Here is a 25,782-nt window from a genome sequence, read left to right as displayed (position 1 = left end):
TCCACCAATTTGCTCACTCTCGCAATCCACGTTAAGAAATTGCATTCCAAGAAAAAGTCGATAAAATTTTCATAAGTAGTTCACTTTATAACAAACGTGTAACAAATCAAGTGGTCAGGTCACCTAACAAAACACGATGTAAATTTAGCCAATGAATTTGATTCATTAATAGTTTTAAATATTTTTTCCACTTTTCAATGTGACTTTCGTGTTTATTTCATACTTAGATCGCATTGTAGTATCTTTGTCGGTCAACTTATTTTTAGTTAGTCATTAAATTTTTATTTCTTTTCAAAGTGTTCCGCACCAAAATATATAATGAATATGTGCAAATATCAATGAGTTTTTAAAGAAAACTTGGAGGTAATCGATTTTCACTCATCTTTAATTATTCATCCTAGAAATAACGTGTACAAGTTTGTAAACAAAACAAGGAAGTCATTGATTTTCACCCACCTTTCCAAATCCAAATTTGTTTGTAATTTGTTCAGACGACTTCAAATGTATAAATCTCAATGAGTATTGTCTTTTGGGTGTCTTAAAGACAATGTCTTAGTCATGCCAAAACTTCTTAGATTCTTTTTCTTGCAAGCCTTAGGGGATAGTCTGATTGTGATTTTAGTTATCAAACTAAAAAATTAAATAAATTCAAATTTAATGTTATTGTCGTTTAAGAACAGTCCTTTTATTCGTCAGACGGTTCTTAATATCCTGTACCTTCTTTATTTTTCAAATTTTATTGTTTCCAAAATAAAACTAAATTTACCTACCTGTATTAAAATTTAGTAAATGATTTTTAAAAAAATGTTGGTCGAATCAAATGTATTCCAAAAAACATTATTTTAATTTCAGGTAAAATCGTTATTATATTCTTAAGGTTAAACAAATAAAATCATATCTACCTGAATTGATCTTATACGGAGTTGAAATACAAAACATGCAATCTTCATGGTATAAACCCCTAGACATCCCAAATAAAATTCACACAACGATTCTAATTTCTTAAGAAATTTATTTTATTCGTATTAAAATGACGGTTAATATTGAACGCGTTTTGCGATTTTGAGGAAACATAAATTACTGTTAAATATGTTGATTGGCTTTACGTACAATGCCCTTGAGTTTCAAATTTGAGAGTTGCTTACTCACCTATGTAGGTATTTAGAAAAGGTTACGACTGGTTCTCTAATTCAAATTTCATTTCACACTTTCAAAAAGTCATTGAAAGTTTTATTTTATTAAATATGAGACGGATATTTTTTTTTAATTTCAAGTAATTTTCCATTTAATTAAAAGTTAATAAAATCAAATATCCAAAGTTAAGGAGATATGCAAGGATTGAATTATACTAGGGATATAGGGATTTCAATAAAACTTTATAAATACATTTTTTGATTAACAAAGTTTCCAAAAATCACAAAAAATTCCTAGGTCAAAAGATGAATCATTTAGGTTATCCTTTTCAATTGGATATTTCTATACAAAAAAACTAGAGAGTGTGATAAAAAACTATCTAAAATATTTAGACAATCTTGTAGTTTATAATAATACCATAAAAATATAAGATTGTGGATGATATAAAACAAAATTTTAATATAATTATGAGTTCATCGAAGATCCATCATTTGATGAACAGAGACGATCATAGTTAGAGTTTTGATGATTGAAGAGCGATATCTATATTATCAAATTTATAAGCAGCACTTGCACACAATATATTTCATATTTTTGTAGTTACTTGTGTATTGTGAAGTTAAAACTAACTCAAACATGTATTGTGTTTATATGTATGTACCGTGCAATCAACCAAAACTTTTTTACAATACTGTAGGTTTAAATTACCTTAATATACTTACAGAATTGTTCAGTAAGATGTTATCACGTAAATAGTAGACATTTTTGGCAAAAATATTTATTAATAATAAAGCAAGCATTAACGAATAATGAAGCAAGTCAATTTTTTGTTTTCACTTGTTTTTAGTTTTTTTGTGCACCTGAAACACACAGTATTTGTTAATGAATTATAGTACAATTTCATATCTTATGTATTTTTAAAAAATACTTTAACCTTGTTAAAAAATTATTATCGCTAAACAAATAGCAAGCAGCATAGAAAACAAATATTAGAAAAAAAGGTCATTATATAATAAAGTTTTTAACAACAAAAATAGCAAAATATTGGCCTTCATAGTTTTAAATATTACTGATTAGCATCCATATACGAATATTATATATACAAAAAAAAAAAAATAATTTTTTTATTTTATTTGATTAATACAAACTGATTTGTCCTCAAGATTTGTTGCGTTTATCTTGGCTTCAATAAAGTGGTTTCGATTACACTTAATTTGTTTTTTAGCACAGTTTCGAGATATTTGTGACATTGAATATAATATACTTCGTGATATTTCGTATGTTTGGTTCGGGTATATGTCACAAAATACACTCGAATTAAAAAATTAATGATTCGTCCTAAAAAATGAAATCAATGTGTAAAATCCTTTTGTTTTTGTAAAGATAAAAAATGTGAAACGTAAATAATTGAAAAAATAATCATTATATATTAAGGTTGTTGGTGAAATAAATACAGTCAATTCACAAAAGAAAACAAATTACTTCAAGATATATCATTTTTCAAATTTAATATCATTATTTGAAATAAAAATTTTATTGGCGTAATGAAATTTGATTAAATTTTCAAAAATACTTTTAATTAAGGTTGTTGGGACACAATCCCGCAAGGCATTATTAAAATGATATTTGTTTTTTAACAGAAATTAAAAATTTTTATCTTTGAATTAATTTAATTTAGATAGAATCTAGCATCACTTGTAATTGGATTTATGTAATTATTTAATTACTAAAAATAATAAATAATCGTCTATTGTATTTTTCAAGTATGAAAACCATCGTTTGTGGTTCGATTTCTGCCAAAAACAATTTGACAAATATGTCTAAACTAGCTTGATATCCGCCCGCTTCCCTAGGCTTAAAAGTAAATATCACACACGAAGGAATTGTTTTACACAGCTAAAATATATGCACAGTTTTCAATTTTTTTAAAAGTGTAAAATAGTCATAATTCATTAAGTATATCAGAAAAGATGATAATTAAGAAAAGGTGGCCATGAATTCTTGGCATTTACTATTTTAAATTTTTACAGAAATCATTAATTTATAGTTCAAAATGATGATTATAGTTGGAAAAGTAAAATGTCAGATTAAATTTAATTTTTTTTTTATATTTATCTTTATAAATTATAGCTCATGTGTTTTTCTGGAGTATGAGCTATATTGTTGTTCAGTTTCATTAAAATCTATTCGCTATTTTTTGCGTAAAAGCGTAACAAACAAACAAACATCCTTACTTTCATATTTATAATATATAGGGATAGTCAACAACAAAGTCTCATTCAATTCATAATTTAGTGCTATAAGTTTGAATCTTAAATCTTTTATACTTCACCAATCACCTTAATATTAATTAAATAATAATAAACTTAGTTAATTTAAATTATGTAAACAATTAATCATATATTTGTTTGATGTCATACAATTGAGGACGGCCACGAAATTGATGTTATACGGATAACAACGTCAGATATTAAATACATTTTTTTCAGTCTTCGTTTAAACGTTTGCAATAATGAAATTCTTCGTAATTATATATTGCATGAAAAAAAGATGTAAGATAAATTATTTTTATTTTTAAATAAATGTTCAATTGTTTATTTTGGTTCATGTTTAGAATTCACTAATTTACATGTGCTAATTAATAGATTTGAAATATGTTAACACTTAAATAAACTTTCTTTATCCTTGCAAAATATTTTTTTTTTTTAGAAGTTGAGTCTCATAAATACCCAAACCAAATTTTGTTAATTTTAATATTTTTCGTTATTTTACAAAAGCACTTTTATTATTAATGTGACATGTTTCGATTATAATGATCATTTTCAAACTGTCCCAAAATATAAACTAGAAACCATAAATCTAGGAGAACTTCTATTGAGTATATTTTTAGAATTATTATTTTTATACCATGTATATGAAATATACCAAGGTATACTAAGTTTAGTCCCAAGTTTATAACGCTTAAAAATATTGATACTATGAACAAAATTATGGTATTGGTGTTCATAAAATCACCTAATTAGTCCATTTCCGGTTGTCTGTTTGTCTGTCGTCTGTCATCACGATTACTCAAAAACGAAAAGAGATATCAAGCTGAAATTTTTATAGCGTGCTTAGGACGTAAAAAGTGAGGTCGAGTTCGTAAATGAGTATAATAGGTCAATTGAGTCTTGGATCCGTAGGACTCATCTTGTAAACCGTTAAAGATTGAACAAAAGTTTAAATGTAAAAAATGTTTCTTATAAAAAAATAATCAACTTTTGTTTGAAAAATTTTTTCGTCAAAATCACTGTTTACCCGTGAGAGCGCAAATTGTATAGTCTGTATTATATTGGTATTTCAGTTATATGTGTGTGACATGTATGTATGTGTAATATGACAGAGTAATCAACACTGTCTATACATGGTATTTCAACAATTAACTCAGTCAATTGTTTGTTTTCACTTGTTCATTTATTTGCACTTAGGTTAAATTGAAAAGAGAGAAAAAGTATTTTTATGAAGACAAAAAAACCATTAAATTAATAAAACATAATTGAAGATCTTGCAAAATTACAATTTAATGTGCTGTTTCATGGTCAAAAAAGTATTTTACTGTGTCTGATCTAATTAAATATTTAAAATAATGTACCGATTCAATTTCAATAATTGAAATATGATATTAATTTATGGAATTAGTACACAGTTATTTTTTGTAGGTTAAAATAATCTTTAATTTTTTTTTTTTTTCAAAGAAATTTCTTTTTTGAAAATTTCAATAATTTTTTATGGTTGTTTGAGAATTTGAACTATTCTCATTTTTTCTTTTAATTGATTAATTTTATGTAGTTTTTGTCACACCAAAGTATATACAGAGTGTCAAAGAATAAAAGTGCAGAAATAAAAATCGTTTTCGAGAAAATCTAGATAATTCGGTGTAAGATTAATGAAACAAAATTTTTATTGATGAACATTGGGTCTTATGGGAAAACGGTAGATGGTTCATATGTTTTTATAGATTTCTCCAATACTAGTCGGTGAAAATTAAAGGAAAAATATTTAAATTAATGTTAAAACTTAAATAAATTATTGAAAACATAAAAAAATTGAAAACGTTGTGACCGACTCATTAAGGATGTATGAGCACGGTAGTGGGGACACAAATTTAAAAAAAAAATATTTTTTCAATTTTGATAGTGAATTTTATTATAAATTGACAATATAAGACGAAAAGTAAGAATAAAATTTTTCGATATCTGGAGTAATTTACAAAATATCTAAAATTGAAATTTTTTTTTAATTATTTATAGCTTTTGATATTTCGAAAACTAAGGCAGATATCGAAAAATTGTATTCTAATTTTTCGTCTATATTCATTCACCAAAGTTGAAAATAAAGTACAAATAATTTTAACCCTAAATCTAAAATTGCCTTAGTGCTCGTACTACCTTAATACAACGGTGGCCTTAAAACCTAAGAGATTGAAATGAGATGATCACATTTGGAAAGTTAACCATAAACAATTAAGGTAGTACCAGCATGAAATCACTTTTCGACAGATTTGGCCGAATTTTTTTTCTCGGGTTTATAATAGCTTTATTTATGAATTCCTAAAATTTCATAATTTTTGACCGTTTAGATCGCGAGATATTTAAAGACAAAGTTCGCGATTTTGAGGGTCATGTCCCATTTAAAGCATGTAAAATGTCCGGTCTCTCCAACTATTTTTTATGATATTATTATATATTGAAGAAAAAGTAGAAAAAAATGTTTATACAATACAATTCTAAAAAAAAAATTTAGAAATTAATTTTCACTTTCGAGATATTAATTTTGACGTAAATTGATCGAAATTGGGACGTTGGCATAATTATTTCCCATTTTAAACGGTCAAAATTTCTGAAACTTTGGGAATTAATAGTAAGCATTATTAAATTCTTAAATTTAATTTTTCGTTAAATTCTGTCGAAAAAAAAATTGTACCATTGCTTTAACATAGAAACTGCAAATACCATGCTGGAAATACCTTAAATAAAAAATACATTTCTTTCATATTCTAAATTTAAAAACAATTTTAAAACTATCGATTTAAATTTATAAACACTTGAATTAATTTAAATTTCTTCAAAAACAAAAAAACAATATTTAATAATTGTGAAAAAATTACTTCAAAGATAATTTATTGGTATAAATGCGGGCATACAACAAGAGAAGACTATTATAAATTGAAGGTTGTAAGATTTGAGGCAAGTGGAACAACGCAACATTATCATAATATACACAATGTGTGTAGAAGCAGAGAGCCCAGCCGCAGCCACAGCGAGCGGCAAACGATCAACCAAGCAAGCAGTCGGTATACTTATGGCCCACTACATATATAATGCGTGTATTCAAACGTTACAAACTCTCTCATCATTCGCTTATCCGACAGAGACATAACATATACATTTGAATGTATATCATTAGTAGCTATCTTTTTTTATTAATTCAAGGTTTGATAAAAATTTTTTTTATATTGAATATTTTTTTTGTGGTTCTTTTCTTGTCGCGCGCACTCAGATTGAGTTGATGTGTGTGTGTGGACTATACCCTTTTTTTAGTTGACTGAAAGGAAGTTATTGTATTCATCCGAAATTCGAAATCAACAATTCTTTGATACCTTGACTCTTCTAGCCGCTTACCCACAACCTTTTATCACCTTTAAATTTTCAGAATTATTGAGGTATAGAAAAGAATTAGAGATACCTCTCTGGCTATAAAACGAGAGATCAATATACAATTTAGAGTTTTGTCGGTAAAATTTAATTCATCCTTGTTTAATATTAGCAACAATTTCATTTCCCATTCACAGGTGAAGCTAGTGTTCTTAAATTCAATAATAGTTCTATTTCCCATTTACAGGTAGAGATCTTTTACTATAATTTAACAATAGTTCTATTTCTAATTCACAGATAGATATAGAATATATTGTGTACTACGTATAAATTTGATAATATAGATATCTCTCTTCAATCATTAATACTCTAAATATTGTCGTCTCTGTTCATCAAATGATGGATTTTCGATGAGCTCATAATTAAATTAAAATTTTGTATTTTTACCATCGACAATCTTATATTTTTATGGTATTATTATAAACTACAAGATTGTCTAAATATTTTAGATAGTTTTTTATCACACTCTCTAGATTTTTTGATATAGAAATATCCAATTGAAAAGGATAACCTATATGATTCATAATTTTTTTCCGCCAACGTTGAACGATAAAATAATAATAAAAAGCCCGATGACCTAGGAATTTTTTGTGATTTTTGGAAACTTTGTTAATCAAAAAATTTATTTATAAAGTTTTATTAAAATCCCTAGTATTATTCAATCTTTGTATATCTCCTTAATCCGTAATTTTTCTGACCTGTTGGTCATATTCACCACAATTTGTTTATACTTAAAAAACAAAAACAAAAATTATATTTCATTGAACGCACCGGGGCCAAGCCATAGCATGACAACAAACCAGCCGGGCCAAGTTATGTTTAGACGGTTTGGGGTCACAACATCTCACTCTGTTCTCTTTCATTGTCATTATATGATGACTGAGTAGTGTTATACTGGGTTGTATTTGTATGTATATATCGTTAACATTTAGACCACAATAATAAGTATTGTTAATTGTTCTCGTTGTTTTAAATTTTTTTTGTCATTTTTGACACACTTTTTAAATATCATTTCTAGTTCTTTTTGATGTATTCACTAGAAAATGTGTCTGACCTTTGGTAGTGAATTGAAATCGGGGGCTTGAAGAAACTTTAATTTCATTGGTCATGGTTTTCATACAGCATGTCCAAGGTGACTGAAGGTTTCACATCTTAGTTTGAATAAAGTAAAGTAAGTCATGGCAATCCGAATAATCCACAATTATAAATTACTTCTTAACTTCAGTCGACATCCCTCTTAGAAAAGGGATCTCTTGATTCTGGATGAAAGAATTGGATATCTGAGGGGAGTTGAGATGTTGAAACCCCCTGAAAGACGCTCCTTTGATACTATTTCAATATTAATTTTCAATCCTCTAACTCAATTTGGAGGGACTATAGATACGAGTAATTCCCATTGCGAAATCGCCACAAAAATGTTATATAAGTGGCGATTTGACATAAATGCGAAATCGCCACTCTTGTATCTATTAAACAACCCTACAAACCAAATTTCAGTTCATTTGAACTTTGGGAATCTGTTGAAGGTGTCTTGAAGCAGCGGGGGAACAATATATAGAAATACACATATCAGACATTTCCAAAACCCCTTAAATAGCGTTCTAACGGTACAAAAGCATTTATAGCTCAACAAAGCTCTTCCTGATCTTCGGCATAGTACAAAGGTCTATATTTTCTTGGATCTATGATGAAAAAGACAATCTGACTGTAATGGATAGACATCGGTTGACTTTTCTGGCAATATACAAACAGCAATAAAAAGGAAAGTCAAGTGATACTTAACATCTCGATATCGAAGTAAAAATAAGCAAACTATTATTTCCGCAAGTGGGGATACTGTCTTGAACGACAGACTTCATTTTCCTGAAAATCTCAAAGAAATTCAATGTAGATCTCTAAATCAAGACTTCAGGTTCCAACGAAATGTTGAAGAAAAGATGAAAACCTTTTTGTTTATCCGTTAGATAAGCACAAAGCAAATAAGAAAGTTGTGCATGTTGTTTATTCAGAGTTTATCCATTTAAAATCGAAAATATATTTTGGTTAATTTGTTTTTTACAAATGTTTTGCTGATGAAACAATAAAACGCAAAGACTCGCGGATTCTTAATGGGTACCGTTAATGATAACCTCTTATTCTCGAACTACAATCTACAAAAGACATTAATAGTTTTGAAAACTGTTAGACACGATATCGGTCCAATTTCTGATTCGCTATGACCGATTAAAAATGTATGCCAAAACAATTGTAATTATAAATTGTTTTATGATGTTACAAATGGCCCCCAAGTTATATACACACAGCAGCATAATTAAAACAATAAATATTATTGCTGGCTGCATTGAAGAGGAGGTGGAGAAAGAACTATGATTTGAAATTAATGTTTTCAGATGCATTTTGTGTTGTACTTTCATAAAAAATTTATGTGAATAATAAATACAATTGTGTATCATATTTAACGCACTTTCGAAGCTGTGTCTATTAGGATTCCGTAACCATAATAATAAACTATCTGTAAACGCAAACTTGGTATAAAAAAAATTACCATAGAAAGGTTTTGAATTAGAGAATTTTATTTAGAATCAAAATGAAGATAGAATTCACATTACGTTGAATTCAAGTAAAGTTGCAAGTTTTTATGATTTGGTTTGTAAGAATATTTGTTCATGGCTCACTGTCAAAAATATTTGAAAACGGTTGATAAAGTAAATGTAACACTTCTCTTTGATAGTCGTGGGTTAGAAATAAAGCTTGGTTCTCGAAGAAGTTTTGCTTCGTCTAATTCCAGAGTCTGTTGAACTCCTGCAAGCTACCAAGTTTATATGTCTCGCAACTGAACTGACTAGGCGACCCTGCCAATAAATGCCGTAGTTACTCATGTAGTCACCCAATACAGTTACTCATTTTTATGGCCCTTTTTATCAGAGACACAATAGTCCGTCAACTGAAGCTTTTCATTCTTTTGGGTGTCCAAGCCTGTTGAACTACTGTAAGCTACCAAATTTGTATGTGTCTGTATGAGCCTATGGCACGTGAATAGTCTACTAAATTTGCAAAGCATAACTACGACATGGCAGAATATCTTAAAAAAGAAAGTTACTCATTTTTACGACATTTGTTGTCAGGGGCATATAGTCCCTCAGTTAAGGTTTTTCAATTTTCTGGGTCTGCACATAAATTAGCTACTTTCATTTTCCATTATAGCTCTTTAAAATATTCTTTGTAATTGTAGTTAGTCCAATAAGAATTCTTAGCGAACCTGTGAAACTTTGGGTAACTGAGTCTGTTTGCAGGGTTCCAAAACAAAAGAGCATAGCAAAATTGCAGAGTTTTGTAAGATATTATTGCACTTTGAAGAACTTTTTTGAGAAACCGATACCATATAATTGTCAGCATATCTGATTTAAATAAAAAATTTTGACGATAAAATCTTTTTGCTCCTAAAAGAAAATTAGGATGACTTCTTAACGAACATTTGAAAGTTATCTGGGTAGTGCGCTAAGATGATATGGGTGATTTATTATAACTAGCATTTAACTATCCGCTTCGGTGGATAATTTCTGTTATAAATAAATAAATTACCGCATTATAGTCTTCACTTATCCTACTTCCTCTTTTTGTTCTCAGTTTCAATATTTTGGTTTGGAATCCTAATTATTTTTCTAAAATAAAAGTAGCCTAGCACTTCTCTACCAAATTGCAAGTGGATACGTCCTATTGTTCACAGGAACATTCTTCTGGGATAGAGTGTTACTCCAAGTAATAAACTATCCGACTACCAAATTGCATCCAAATCCGTTCAACTGTTCATGCGTGATGCAGTAACAAATATTCCATTATCTAAACATACAAACTTTCACATTTATTATATTAGCTTCTCTTTATTCTTCAAAGGTTTCAAATTACAGAACCCTAAGCCTTATTGGAAAGAACTCATATTAGTCACTACTCACTTAATCGAACTGATATTTAAAAAAATATATAATATTCGCTCTACTTTCTATCTAAAATAGTGACTGTTTGATTTACAGTGCAAAACAACAACACTACTATCATCGGATACGTTTATATTACATTACACATTATATTAATCTATAATTTTTATTTATTCACAAAATCTTTTTTTTTTTCATTCTCTTATAATATAATAATAAGTTAATGTATGTATAAATATAAAAAGAAAGAACTCTTAATAACTAGAGAGGTAGAGACTGAATTAAATCTATCTGAATAGCCTCGTAGCTAGCTTGTACATTATACACGATGTGATGCTTATTTGTTATTATGTTTTTAAGATCTATATTATGTATCTGTTTTATAAAACTGTTTTATGTACTTATTATTTTAAATCGGTTTTCAGTACAAATGAATTATATATTAATAATTTATAATAATCATTATTATTATTTGTGTATTGGTTACATATATAGAGTTTATTATTTGTGAGCGGATTTTTCGTTTTATTTGGAAGGTAGTAGAAATAGAGGAAAAGTGGTAAAAGTCTGGTAAATAGACTACTTGGTTTCTTTGAAGTGAAAACTAGGCGCGTTGGATACTTTTAAGATAGAAAAAATTTACTTATCTTGCGAAACTAAATGCTAATAATTCAATCTGAATCTAAACTGTCTGATGGATCAATGGTATCGCTGCTGGATTGTCAAAATTCTTTAAAAAAATATTATTTATAATAGTTGTTTATACCCTCGGTAATAATTTCAATTTACAAATAAGGAAAATTTGATTATTAATGCTGTATTTAATTAAAAAATCCAAAAAAAAACACTGTTTTTCCAAGTTTTAAGTTTTCTCTACTGTAGGCAGACTATGGTCATCTCTCTTTTTTTTATCGACATCTTAAAACGCTTTCTCCGCTAGGCTTTTGATCAGTGTCGACTATCCTACGAAAGACAGTGATTTAAGGCCATTTTGACTTTGGAACGACATTCTTTCAAAACGTCCTGTGGAAGGTAAGGTCCATCCTCTATCTCTGCAGTGACCGGTAAGCACTCTCAATTCCCGATTTATATAAAAACGGCAGGTTAATCTTACGGTATTGAGCCCAGTTAACCTTTATGTGACTTGAAAGTCGCTTGGTTTTCGACATAAGGGCGACTGAAGTGAAGTACACTATTTATCCGACACAAATTACATCAATAGTGTAAAAACTGCCATAGAATCAATGAGCGATGAATATGATGAACTTCAAAAGCAAAATTTGATTACTCTGGGCAGTTCAATTGACAATCTTTCGTATTAACGTGGAAATAAACGCAATCTCTTAAGAATTTAAATCTTGCAAAAATCTCAAAACCAGGCAAAAATTGTTGTATTTTGAAAAGTTTTTCAGAAATTTGTTGTCAAATTGAGGCCTGTAGCTCCCATTGATATTAATATCCAGAACAAATGTCGAGAAAATTATTTGGTACTTGTATGCAATTATTTTGGTAAAATTTTCACTAAAAACCAAATTTTTTGAGAACTAGGTAAAGTCATTGTTCATAAAATTAATTGAAATTTCATGGTATATAAATATATTTTTCGATTAGAAGCGCTATCAATATTATTTTGCATAAATTAAAAAAATATAGGTATCAGTTTTCAATTTCCGTTATAAAACAACATGAGTTTTCAATATTTCAATTCTCGATCAACCTAAAAATACAAAATTACAGTTTAGTTCTATTTTTAACGCTTTGATATTAGTTCATTTAGTTGTAACCAGATTTGTACACAAATTTAAGAAGTTGATTTTTTACCAATAAGCTAATTCGGTAAAGATTATGGTTAAAGATCTCATAATATTATTTTTCAAAACTACAAGAGTAAGAATATGAAAATTTAAGGTCATTTTTATTAATTTATTCAATCCTCCCACGAGTATAAAAAACTAAAAATATAATTTTTATAGAACAATTTGAGGCAATTGCAAATTTTGTTATTTTTATTTTGAAATTTGGAAAATTATATTCATTAAACTTACTGAAAGTTATTTCTGCATCAGTTGGAAAATTGAAAATATTTTTGGCCAAACAATGGGTAGAGAATTTATTATTATTACATTATTTATTTATGTTTTTTTAAATGTTGAAAATTTTAACTTGTGCGTCATTTATTTGGAAAATAAACTAACATTTGCACATTTTTTTTAAAATTAAACATTTAAGTCACCTTTCTGTGTAAAAACTTCTATTGTCATGCGTCATTACATTATCAAATGTCATATTTGGAATTAAAAGATTCACCGTATTACTTCTATATACAAAATTTTACATTAATACCGAAGCAAATACCGATGGTTTTTTTTGCTCAAAAGTTATACGTTTAACACTTCTTTTCGGACATTTTATAGTGAAAATGAAACCTTTTTGATAGGGACGGGAAAAAATTGAAACTATGAGTTGTTTCCTATTGTTAAATAGGAACAAACTTTAAAAATGTGTATATAGAGGTCGTTTTTAGTAACACTTAAATTAAAATTGCAAAATAAATAAATTTTTAGTACCCAGAACATTATCGTTTTAATTAAAAATTAAAAATCAGCCCACAACAAATGTTGTGAGAAGACAAAATGAACTTTGTTTGTATGTTGTTGATAAAAATTAAATCCGTATAAAAATAAAAATGCAATCTTAAGCTTAAAATATTTGGCTTGCATTGATATTAATGTTCTTTCCAGAGATTTTTGTTTGTTTTTACACAACATCTTTCCCAAATCATTCATATCTTCTAAGCGAAGATTGTTATTAATTGTCAATAATCTCATTACTGTCATCCTAAGTAAAGCTTAGGCCAGGGATCAACAAACCGCGGTGGATTTTGATATAAATAATTATACACAAGTCTGTAGTCCGAAAAAATAGTCATGACTCTAATCTGAATCACTAACTTTGCATTTATTGTTAGAATCCGTCCAAAAAACACTTTTAGTTTGTCCCGTGTTATCAACAAGAAAATATTCCTCTGGATATGCGCCGACTCTACACTTAGTCCCCTTTTTTATAAGTTGCTGGGAGACTAAGCATTTTTATCTAAATTTCAACAGGCTTTCCTCTTCGTGAAGCCACGAATTTTAACACGCTTTTACGTGCTTTCTATGTAACGGAATGCACGCTTTTTTACGATAAAATGATTTTTTCCTTAATCACTCTTTTTCTTAACTTGTAGAAATTATTTTCTACTTTTTAGTTAGTTACAAAATCGTGTTTCTTTTAGTTAGTTTTTTTTGAACTATTAATTTGTATTTATGTAAGAGCATTTTTACTATGGCAGTAAATTATAAATAGTGTTTAATTTATAGGTGTTTTCTTCATGGTACTTTTACTTTCATAAGGACTTATTTTATTCCCCGGGTTTTTGCAGGGATGTCACCACCTTTCAAATTATATTTATGTAAAATACTATTTGTATACGAATTTTCTTTAATATGATTAGAGCTGTTTCCGAGACGAACAAATTTTATAGAACGTTCGTATAATTTCTATATTCCATACGATTTTAATATATTGGTTAAGGAGTAGTTTGGAGTAGTAGGCGTCTTAAACTTTTGAGTCCGTTCTTAAGTTGTATCGAATCAGTATATGTTATTATTTTTGTGCAGTTGCATATGAAATGAGATGCATTTCAGTGTAAAATAAATGTGTACGATGCGTATGTGTATATGTTTTACCTGATTTCCATAATAATTTCAAGACGAAACAATTACATCGATATTACTCATTTCCGGTTCGTATGTAATCTTTATTTATTATAATGATCATATGAACTAGTTCTCTTAAATGTGTTTGTACAACGATCAATTAAATTTGTTCTTTTTTTGTTTTTTTTTATATATTGGGGGAAAATTGGTTGTAGTTTGAAAAATTTAATCATAAATTTTGTTTAATAAACTACTTAACTCAAAAACTGTGTTAAATTTTCACTACTGAACTGTGTTAAATTTTGTATCTCCTCAACTTTTTATTCATAAAATGTTCTATGACCTTTCGGGGAAAGGTGGACGAAGTTACATAACGCAGGTTAGAAATAAGATGACATTTGTGTATTCCATATATCATGACAACATTATTGAATATTAAAAAAATTGTTGAATTCGAACATTTTCAAATTAATATTTAAAAAAAAAAGAAACATGATGGATATGAAAATTATTATAAAAGGAATATATATTTTTCATAAGGAAACACTACAAACAGTAAAGGGAAAACATACTGTTTATATGGGCCATTCTACGATAAGATGAGGTAATATATTCGCCAATAATTCTAAAATAAATGTTTTAACCTAAGTATTATGTAGGAAACATACAAAAAAAATTTTCAATAATTTCATTTTTACCAACCGATAGTTAATTATTACTTATTAATACTAAACACACAAGCCATTAATCTGTTGTTATTTGATAGTTGGGCCGACGAGATATTTAGGTGCAGTTTCCATGATCAAATTGTGACTCCCCTGGTCAATCACAAAATTTGTATCTCTCCTGACAAATACTGTAATTGTAATAGTTCAGAGGTGATTTCATTATTGACCCAAAATTTATGTCAGTTTAGATCATAGAGATAATGCCATTGAGCTAATTCTTGATCGCAATGAAATAGGCAGAAAAGACAGAAATTTATATATCTTTTTTTACTGCGATTAACCGTTTGGCGACCATTTTGCTCTCTCTATGGTAAGCATCTCTCCTTTCGTATGATTTTCTAAAATACTCAGTAAAACTATAAATACTTTGCTCATATCTGTAACATAACCAGTAAATTTCATTTTTTCTTGTTTTTGAAGTGTCCAAGGGAGAGACTCGACTCGATATAAAGACTGCAATCTTTCCCCTCTTATAAAACAAAAAAATACGAAAAATTGATTTGCCACTTTTCAGAGAAGTTAGTGGCGCTTTTCTAAATGAAAAAATATATTTTATCATAGAATGACCCTTATAAGAAAAATTCTTTGCTACAGAAAATAATATATTTTATGTTTGTTGTTCCTTTGAGAGATCAGAAAATGTTATAGTCATCCTATGAACGAACCTCTTTTTTACATTCCATGTTGTCTTATTTATTTCTCAACCCTATACAATGTAAGGATAAGGATATTTTATTTCAAAAGATATTATGTTTCACCATTATTGAAATACATAAACGTATTTAATAGAATTCTTATGAAATTTATGATATAAAGACTATTGCAAATACTTTCTCAAATCTTATAAAAATTACTTGTTAAGTCCAATTTTCTTAATGCTCGCCACAATTGTGTTAGTTTTTTAAAGATGTACGAGCGCCAAGTCTAAATCAATTCTGAAAATTTAGGGGGGGGGGTATAATTTTAACCACAACAATACCTTAAACTTTTCTGATTTATTAAAAATAATGCAAGCACTGACATTCAACACTGTCTATACAGGATATTTCAACAAGTGTCTCAGTCAGTTGTTTGTTTTCACGAATTTTTTTTTTTTAGAAAATCCCGGTTTTCCCCATTTTAGGGATACTATTTTATTTTGGCTACTTTCGTCTTTAATATTAAACTATAGTGCTTTTTAGGTGCTTTCCTTTTGTCTACAGACCTAAAAAAATAAAAAGTATTTTGAATATGTATAAAACAGAGTACAGAGGTGGATTCTTTGTAATGTATAAAAATAATAATTTTCAAACAAAGTAAAACACAAACTAAAGTAAAACATAAACTCTACTTTCTAGATAAAGGTAGACTTTAATATAGCCTTGCCATGTCGTATGTATGCTCCACACAACATCCAACCAATTCCCATATATAAACCGTATACACACTTATATACCACCTTCAACTGAAAACAAACATGGCTGAAACTAGAAGTTTGATGTGGTTTTCATTTAACGTTCAAATGGAATATTTACGTACGTCTGTGTGTGTATACTAAACATATATATAGTGTGTCCCCGAATAGAGGTAACTATACTTGTAAATTTTCTTATTTTTCATTTTAAGAAAAAAGTCATTCTTTATAAAAAAATTTTGCTTATTCTGAAAAGTATGTAAGCATATGTAAAACTTCTAAAAAATGTACAGGGTAGCCAAAAAATTGAAATAATTGTTTTCCTTTTTAGTAAACTACCCTTCCTTTTTATAAGTTGACAAAAACAGTGTTATTCAGAATAGTTTCTCGCAATTATGACTCAATACAAAATATCAAGAAGATCCGTGTACTTTAATCAAAGCATCATTTTTTATTTAAACAAAAGTTGCAATTACAAAAAAACGTAACAAAGAAAATAATAATAAATCAATTAACATGTACTATTCGAGAGTGTATTTTTTTGTGGGCTAGGTTACAAAATGATAAAAAAAATTTATTTTCTCGGATAAACATTCACTAAGAATGGAATTGTCAAAGTTGGAAAGATCTTCTTGAAATTCAGTCATGAATTTGAATCTTGAATCATAATTGTTAATTTCGAGCAACTTTTCTCAGCAACATTTTATCAACTTATAAAAAGGATTGGTAGTATACCAAAAAAAAAATAGTGATAAAAAATTGTTGGCTATCCTGTACATTATTTAGAAGTTTTAAATATGCCTACATACTTTTCATAATAAGCAAAATTTTTTATAAAGAATGACTTTTTTTTCTTAAAATGCAAAATAAGAAAATTTATAAGTATAGTTACCTCTATCCGAGGACACACTGTATAGTGCAGGAGACGAGGGAGATGAATTATAGAAATGAGAACGGATAATAAGAGGGATAATATGAGAGATAGAAGTATAATGTGACCCAAACCTCACGTGAAGCAAAAACCAACCTTCATAGAGGTTGTCATGTCCCTGACAGCATTCAACTTAGTGTGTACTTTACTGTACGTACGAACTTCAACGAACATAGTCAGGCAGAGGCAAGGCAATACCTAGAATGTTCAACATCTGCTAAACTGTTCATCGAAGCATAGCTCTCTCTACCACTTCTTATATTTCATTGCTAGCTGGTGTAGCATGGGGAACAAATTATGGTTTATTTGTTATAAGTTGACATATTTGGAGCATCTTTTGTGTTATTTTTGTTTAATAAAAATGAAAATAGTTATTATTTTTTATTTTATGGAAGAATTGTTAACCATTTTATTTCATTCAAAAACTTTTCTAATATTTCTATCTAACAAGCACCAGAAGAATAACACTTCGTCTGTTTTATTTATTAAAATATAAAAAGAAAATTATATTTTTAATGAAAAAGTTTTTTAATAATTATAGTTCATTGTGCGAAAAGTGTACTAAGAAACGATGCAAACACAAAAAGGCGTATTAATTTCTGAACGCATTAGATTTAGAACGATTGCTTTAATTTTTATAATTTTTTTTTTTTATAATTACAAAAAAAAATAAAAATAAATCAAACAAATGATAAACCACTTCTCAAAAATAAAAAAAGTAAAGAAGTACCTCGTCTAACGCGAGTTTTTAAATATGATTAACCTTTTTTTATCTTATAATTCTAATTATTATTCTCATAAGCAGTATGTTAGGAATATATCTTTATTAATCGAAAATCTGAATTTTTTCTCGTTCAGACGCACAAAATTTTGTATACAAAAACAGCTGAAATCTTAGATGAAAAACCTGATAATAACATCTAACGCACTCGCATAAGAGCATACATAGCATGCTTGAACTTTTTGATATGATTAAAAATAGTTTCATTATAAATGAAACATACCACGAATGTATTACATTTTAAAATAGCTAATTTCATTTAAGCCGACCACTACACAATCCTATAAAGAGTAGGACAGACAAGTTTACAATTTTGAAAACGCTATGAACGGAAAGACCATCAATTTTTCCAATATTTCCTTTTTTCAACCAAGTATCAACTCCGATGGCGTTTTTCTAGGCGTACACATTTTTGAAAGGTAAATTTTGGCAGTTATTCGCCACATATCACAGCATCTTAGTGGGATTTTAACCGCTTCTCATGAGAACCGTTCTTACTGATTTACAATACCATTGGCTTAACCCCCCACCGCAAGATAAGGGCATGTAGTGATTTTTAGCCCCCTTCCCTCTCGTAATTCATGACCCCTTACCGCGCTTAATCCAAAACCTTTTGGCAAAATTTTAGCAAGACAACAGCCTAAAAAAGACAATAAATTTTCTTAAATTCTTTTTTATGGCATTTAAGGACGTTCCCAAAAAAATTAGTTTATGAAAATATTTGAGACTTTGGTTTCAAAATTTGATCTGTTAGATCTTGAGAAAATTAGACGGAAATTAAGTGTAACTTATAGAAGAAATAACACAAATGCCATTCATTTCATCACTTTCAAGTTATGGAAAAACAAGTGCCGCTTGATATACTTCTGCAATTTTTTTTACAAGAATTTTCAAAATCGCACACTTCCTTTCATGTCCCTATATGTTTTGTATATGGTCGGTCTAAACAATGATATTAATAATATCACATACTACATACATAGGATTATAACAAATGCTTTCAAATATGATTATGTATACATTTATAAAATGACCGTGGAGTCACCGTGACCCTATAAAACTTTTTCTTATATTTATTTATTTATATGCACATATTTTTTTAAATTGTAAAATTTTCCCCAATTAAATATAAAAATGAAAAAAATATTTTCAATTTTATTCATAATTTTCTATATTTTATACACGCGGAAAATATTAATTAATGTTCTTTTAGTATTTTTAACCAATTTTCTTGAAACTGAATTTATTTTCTCTTTCTAGAATGAAAACTTCGTCAAATCGAAGTCAAAGGTAAACAAATATATATTTTTATTTTCTTATACTTGTAATTAACACAACTGTTTTCATTTATTTTTATTCGATTATCAAAAAGTTTATTAAAGCTAAATTTTCCCTCAGAAAATTTGGCTAAAAAACAAATTTGCATGTTTTCATTTTTGTACAAATTTGATATCAAATGCTTAATTAATATTAAAATGGCTAAAAATTTGTAGATCTCGAAATACACAGCCAAGAGATTTTTACTTTTTTTATCTTAATTTGTTTCCGTCTAAATTTTATGAATTTTAAAGAGGAATAAATTTTGTTTCAAAGAAAAGGTTACATTATTTTATGATTTAAATTATTCGTTATCTAGGGTAGGCATGGGCAAACGGGACTTACCGAAGTCCCTCAGATTTCTGTAACTTAAATACGAGTAAGACGAGGTTGAAGAATCGTATACCCGTCTTGCTTTCCCCTGTATGAGCAATGCGGACTTGGATAAAGAGCCACACAATAAAGTAATAACAATGGTGACTTCGACTGAAAATAAATCGCCCATGCCTGATTGTAGGGCAAAACCGAGATAAAACTTAAATTTTGAATATAATATACAATAATGATTTTTCAAGCGAGATGCTGATTACTGTTAAGGACATTCCCAAAAAAAAATGAATGAATATTAGTACTTGAGAAAATTAGACGAAAATTAAGAGTAAAAATTTTTCGATATAAATCATAGTTTTTGAAATATTGATGCCTAAACATTTAGAGAAAATCTCTTATAGAAAAAATGTCACACAAATGCCATTCATTTCATTATTTTAAATGTATTTTATGGAAAAACGAGTGCCGCTTGTTTAAATTTTCTTTATAGGAAAATATTTTTTATTGTTTGACTAATGAATATTAGTCAAATATTAATCAATAATTATTAGTCAAAAACTATGGTATATATCGAAAAATTGTGCTCTTAATTTTCGTCTAATTTACCTAAGTTCTAACAGAATACACTCACCAAAAGTCTCAAACATTTTTATGCATTCATTTTTTTGGGAACTTAATTTAAGTTATTACTACATGAAAATTCCTACACGCACTATCTTAATAAGTTTTTTTTTTTTTTTTTGAAAATTGAAGCTTTTTTGACGCGTGTACGTCCTTAATATAACTTTAAAATCACAACTAAAAGAAATAAATAAATTTTTAAAATTAGTTAATTTGAATTTTTCTTAATCCCTTCTTATTATTCATAAAAACTTTACGAGTAAGTAAAAGACAGGAAAAATGAAAATTCAATACAATAAGGAAAATGCAAAAAATATATGTTCCTTTTTACATCAAACACAGTAAATTTCATGTAAAAACCAACCCCATTTAATTCTGAATAGGGAAAACTCAATGTTAGTATATTTATACATGTATATATATGTGTGTGTGTGATGGGTTTGATGGAAAAACAACCCTGAAAATATACACTAAAGAGAAAACTGGAGTTGTATCAAATAATAGTATAAATATAGAGTGAGTAGGCTAAGCCCGGGCCAAGGGCGCATTTTACCAAACATTTCCATCTATCCCTTTTCATGTATATATGTCAACAGATTATTGTTAGGAAACGTTAGTTTATAAAAAATCTAGCCAGATTGTAAACTAACGATACATTGTGAACAAACGAGACTTACTATCTAACGGTTTTATTTTTGTTTGATAATCTAACGATATTCAGCCGTTAGCTTATAAACGAACATGAAAGCTACCATTCAATCACTAATCAGTCTTATTGTTATAGACGGCACGTGTTTGTGTCTATAAATATACAAATCGAGTAAGAGTGGGTGTTTAGAAAATATGACTGAAGGTAAATTGTTATCAGCAATGTAATTATGGTTATTTATCAATTCTATTCCCTGGTCAAACTCAGGCCCCGTATCACTCATTGTCGACTAATATGTATAGAATTAAATTTATCAATCATTTTATAAACGTTAGTTTATAATCTCACGAAAATATAAGCGTTATATATTTCACTGAAAAAAAATTGAAATAATGACAACCTCATCCCGAAGTTGGCCATTTCATATTGAAATAAAGTAAAAATAGAACTGTGATTCGATAAAGTAATTTACTTTTTATTAATATTATACTAATTTATTTTGTTAATAATCTCGCAAACTAGGCCTCAGATCCAAAATAGATAAATAACTTTTTCCTTCGTCTTTATGAGCTTATTCTGTAGGCCAACGATCTGCAGTCAATAACAGAACACCTTGTATATCGTTAGATTACAATTTTACTAGATTTATTATAAACTAACGATTCTTACAAACTCCGACAACATAAACACAACACATTATTTTACTCGTTAACTTTCCCTATTTCTGTGTATATTCTATGTATTTTCTATTCCATAACTGATGCCTACGTGACTCTTAAAATACAATGTAAAAGCGCGTCATGTACACACTCAAACGTAACGCACTTTCAATGAGCGTTACCATGTATATAAATATATTTACTAACAGAACTCCTTTTCGCATTTATTGATCCTTATATTATTATCCGAAAAAGTTTTTTTGTATATACATACTTTCGAAGAAATTGTCTTCGATTGTAATCTGAAATTAGTTAGAACATAAATAAAATGTCGTATAATAATCTTAAAATTATCTTACGTTTGAAAAACAATATTGATCATTTCTTTACACACCGGATGCTAATGATGTAAAAGAGACAAGAATTTAATTTAAGGTGATTGAAAACCTACAGTATTGTAAATAAATTTTGTTTTATTGCACGGTACGTACATATAAACCAAATACACACTTTGTAATCAAATAATGAGTTATTTTTAGCTTTACAATAACATGCAACTACAAAAATATATAATATATTTTGTGCAAGTGATGCTTATAAATTTCATAATATAGATATCGCTCTCAATCATCAATACTCTAACTATAGTCGTCTCTGTCTATCAAATGATTGGTCTTCGATGAACACATAATTAAATGAAAATTTTGTTTTTATTCATCGACAACCTTATATTTTTATGGTATTATTATAAACTAACAAGATTGTCTAAATATTTTAGATAGTTTTTTTACCACACTCTCTAGATTTTTTGATATAGGAATATCCAATTGAAAAGGATAACCTAAATGATTTATCATTTTTCCAGCTAACTTTGAACGATAAAATAATAATAAAAAAGCTCGTTGACCTAGAAATTTTAGGGGAGGGGGCTTGAGCGAATCTTTTTCTGATAGAAAGTCACAAATGAAATTATTAAGATCCTACTAATTTCATTTGAACCTTGACAAATACTTTCTATGGAAACGAAATTTTACGTCTGTTTCAACATATCTAACCTTTAATAAAACAAATTTCGCTCTGTTTTCCCAAACACTCTGTATATTCACTGTAATATTGATTGATGAAATTATCTATTTCTTATCTTCAATACTAATTATATACTTGCATCTTTTTTAAGTGTTTGAAAAGATTTTGAAATAATTCGATAATAAATACGCAAGAACATGCGATTCTTTTATTATATTATTATTTTAAATAAATAATAAAAATATTATTACCAATAACATTAGAATAAATATTAAATTATATTTATTTTTAATTGCATATGCAAAAGATGGTGGCTTTACTTGTAAATGATGTGTAAAATACTTCAAACTCCACGTGAGTTTGATAATTAATTTTATTATTGGATTATTATTTTTGACAAGTATTCAACTAATATTTTAAAAACACATGTTTTCACATCACATTTTCAAACTAACATTTTCCGTTCTTTTTTATTTTTATTATTATTCATTTTTCATGTGTACAATTCACGTGTTTCAATTGCATATTGCACGAAATTAAATAATTCTATTTATTTTTATAATAAAATTTTAAAATTGTATAGATTGATTGTGTAATCGGAAAATTGTTTTCTTATGTCAAATGTAAAAGTACTTCAAGGATTTGGCTGAATTTGATATGTTTTCAATCTTTTTTTCTCAATAATAATCGGAATTAATCATTTTTAGATCCGACATACAAATTCAATGTTTGTACGAGAAATATCAGTCTTTGTAATTCATTTTAACACATAATTTCATATTTAACCCGCCAGAACCCGCCTGAAGAAAAAGCGCGTATATTAATATTTTGAATTATTGTATAAACACGTGCCTGTCTTAGGTCTCTCTCTATAACGATCAACCGTTTGAATGGCCACATTACGGTTCTATGCTATTACTTTTATGGTTAGTTCCTATGTGTCCTTGTCATAGTCATATGTCATAATCATATGATGCATAGATATTTTGTGTAATGTAAACAATATCTAGCCAATGACATATAGATTAGACAAGGACACAAAAGAACTAATTGACAGTCTTCTCTCTCATTCATCATATTGCAAATTTTGGGAAATCGCATTCTGTATGTATAATATTCGATGCTCATCACGCGACTTCAGATTACCAAACGATTGACGTGAGTGCTGATTGGTTAATTTCTAATTAACAGTACAGAGTAAGTCTCATAAGTCGAACTTTTATTTACGATCGCTCAGTAGCTTGCTATGGCTTTGTCCACACAAAAAATTTTTTTTTCTTGTAAACAATAAAAACTAAACCAGAAAAATATAACAATTTGTAATAGACAACTATGAATTTATCTTATTTTACGTGTCATTCCACGCATCTTTGTATCAAATGACATATGTTTTTACACAAATACACACAGATATCGATGTAATGTTTATAAATCAGCTGAGTATAACGTGTTGTTATTGTTGCTACCTTATATTTGTGTAAGTCATTAGTCATTAGGTGACTTATGTTATTAATAACAATTTTATTATAAAAATTTTTATTATCAGAATAAACATTGTCTTAATAAGATTGTGTTTTTGTTCTTCCCCTCGGCGTCAAATCAAATATAATATTGTGATTCTTCATTTTATAATACGGTACGGGTAATGTGTAGTACCTCGGAAACAATGTATCTTGAACCACACTCAATAGATTTCTCGACTGATATTAATTGCTGTTACTATGAAATAGCAACTATAATAAGGCGAAAAGTAAATCATATTCTATTCAAATCAATGCTTAAGAATAAAGTCAACTAAGGTACTGAGAAGGTCAAGTTTGAAAAGTCGCACAGTCATGTACCTTTAATCAAACAACGTACTGTACCACTAATACGTGATAATAGATATGCTTTTAATTGTATATGTTGCCATCTACAAGTTAGCGTGGAAAATGGTAAAGCAGAAGTTTCGTTCACTCCGAGTCAACAAAAATGCTAGTTGAAACTTTTTGGCTTTTTTATATTTTCTATATTCAGTCTCAAGTACAATCGGTGGAGGCTATCCTTGGTACATAAGGTTTATGATTCATGGTACATTATGTTCTTGTACCATGGAGCATAAGTTTATATCGATAATTGTATGATGTTGTATATTTTGAAAAATGTCTTTAAATTTTGATCCTTGGCTCTACACTTTACCCCTGTTTTTGTTATAAATAAAACAACATTCCTCAAGGTCAATATATGCAACTCAGAACTTACTATTCTCAAAGTAATAATAAAATTGGTATTCATATTACTTGAAGCTATATTATTATATGTAACGCATTTTATTGTTGTCGTATTTTTTTTTAAATGGTCGTTTTGGTCGTATAAACATGTTCATGTGGGAATATGTTGGATGTGGTTGGCGAGAAACAAGGTTTTCGATACAGAATACGGTAGAAAGAACTTAAAATAGAAAGTTTAATAAAGGTTTGGTGACGACATGTGACCAACATGACGATTCAAATGTTGGAAAACATGCTATAAAAAATGAGGAAGTCGACAAAGAAGTTTCAGTTTAGAAAGTTATATATTTCCGTTGAAACTTCAAAAAATCTAAAGTTTTTTTTTTCGATTAGAATATTTCCTTTACTTCGTACAATGAAAACCGTAAAAAAGGGGGGTTTCCATTTCTACAACCTTTTGTGGTGACTTATAATTTCCGCTTTGATAAATATTAAAAATATTACTTCACAAAATGCTTATCTTAATATATATATTTCTTGTGTGCGTGTGTATGTAATTGAACTCCTCCTAGACGGCTGGACCGATTTTGATGAAATTTTTTGTGTGTCTTCGTGGAGATTCGAGAATGGTTTAGATTTACAATTTGGTCCAGTACAACTGTTTTTGAGGGCTC

The 25,782-nt window shown here is 28.2% G+C and overlaps 1 protein-coding gene across 5 annotated transcripts in view; it reads left to right on the top strand.

Moving 5' to 3' along the window:
• The window catches only part of LOC123305166 (protein roadkill), a 281,683-nt gene that overhangs the window by 207,549 nt on the left and 48,352 nt on the right, over positions 1–25,782 (top strand). For 3 of the 5 annotated variants that reach the window (XM_044886799.1, XM_044886797.1, XM_044886798.1), the window contains one exon: positions 19,557–19,586. The exons of the other annotated variants lie outside the window; for them this stretch is intronic. In XM_044886799.1, coding sequence (XP_044742734.1) covers positions 19,557–19,586 — 30 coding nt within the window. The remainder of the gene's footprint in view (positions 1–19,556; positions 19,587–25,782) is intronic. 5 annotated transcript variants of the gene reach the window in all.

This window comes from Chrysoperla carnea, chromosome 1 (genome assembly GCF_905475395.1).
Source record: "Chrysoperla carnea chromosome 1, inChrCarn1.1, whole genome shotgun sequence".
In the NCBI taxonomy this organism is placed as follows: Eukaryota; Metazoa; Arthropoda; class Insecta; order Neuroptera; family Chrysopidae; genus Chrysoperla; species Chrysoperla carnea.
This window is presented reverse-complemented; position numbering and strand designations above follow the sequence as displayed.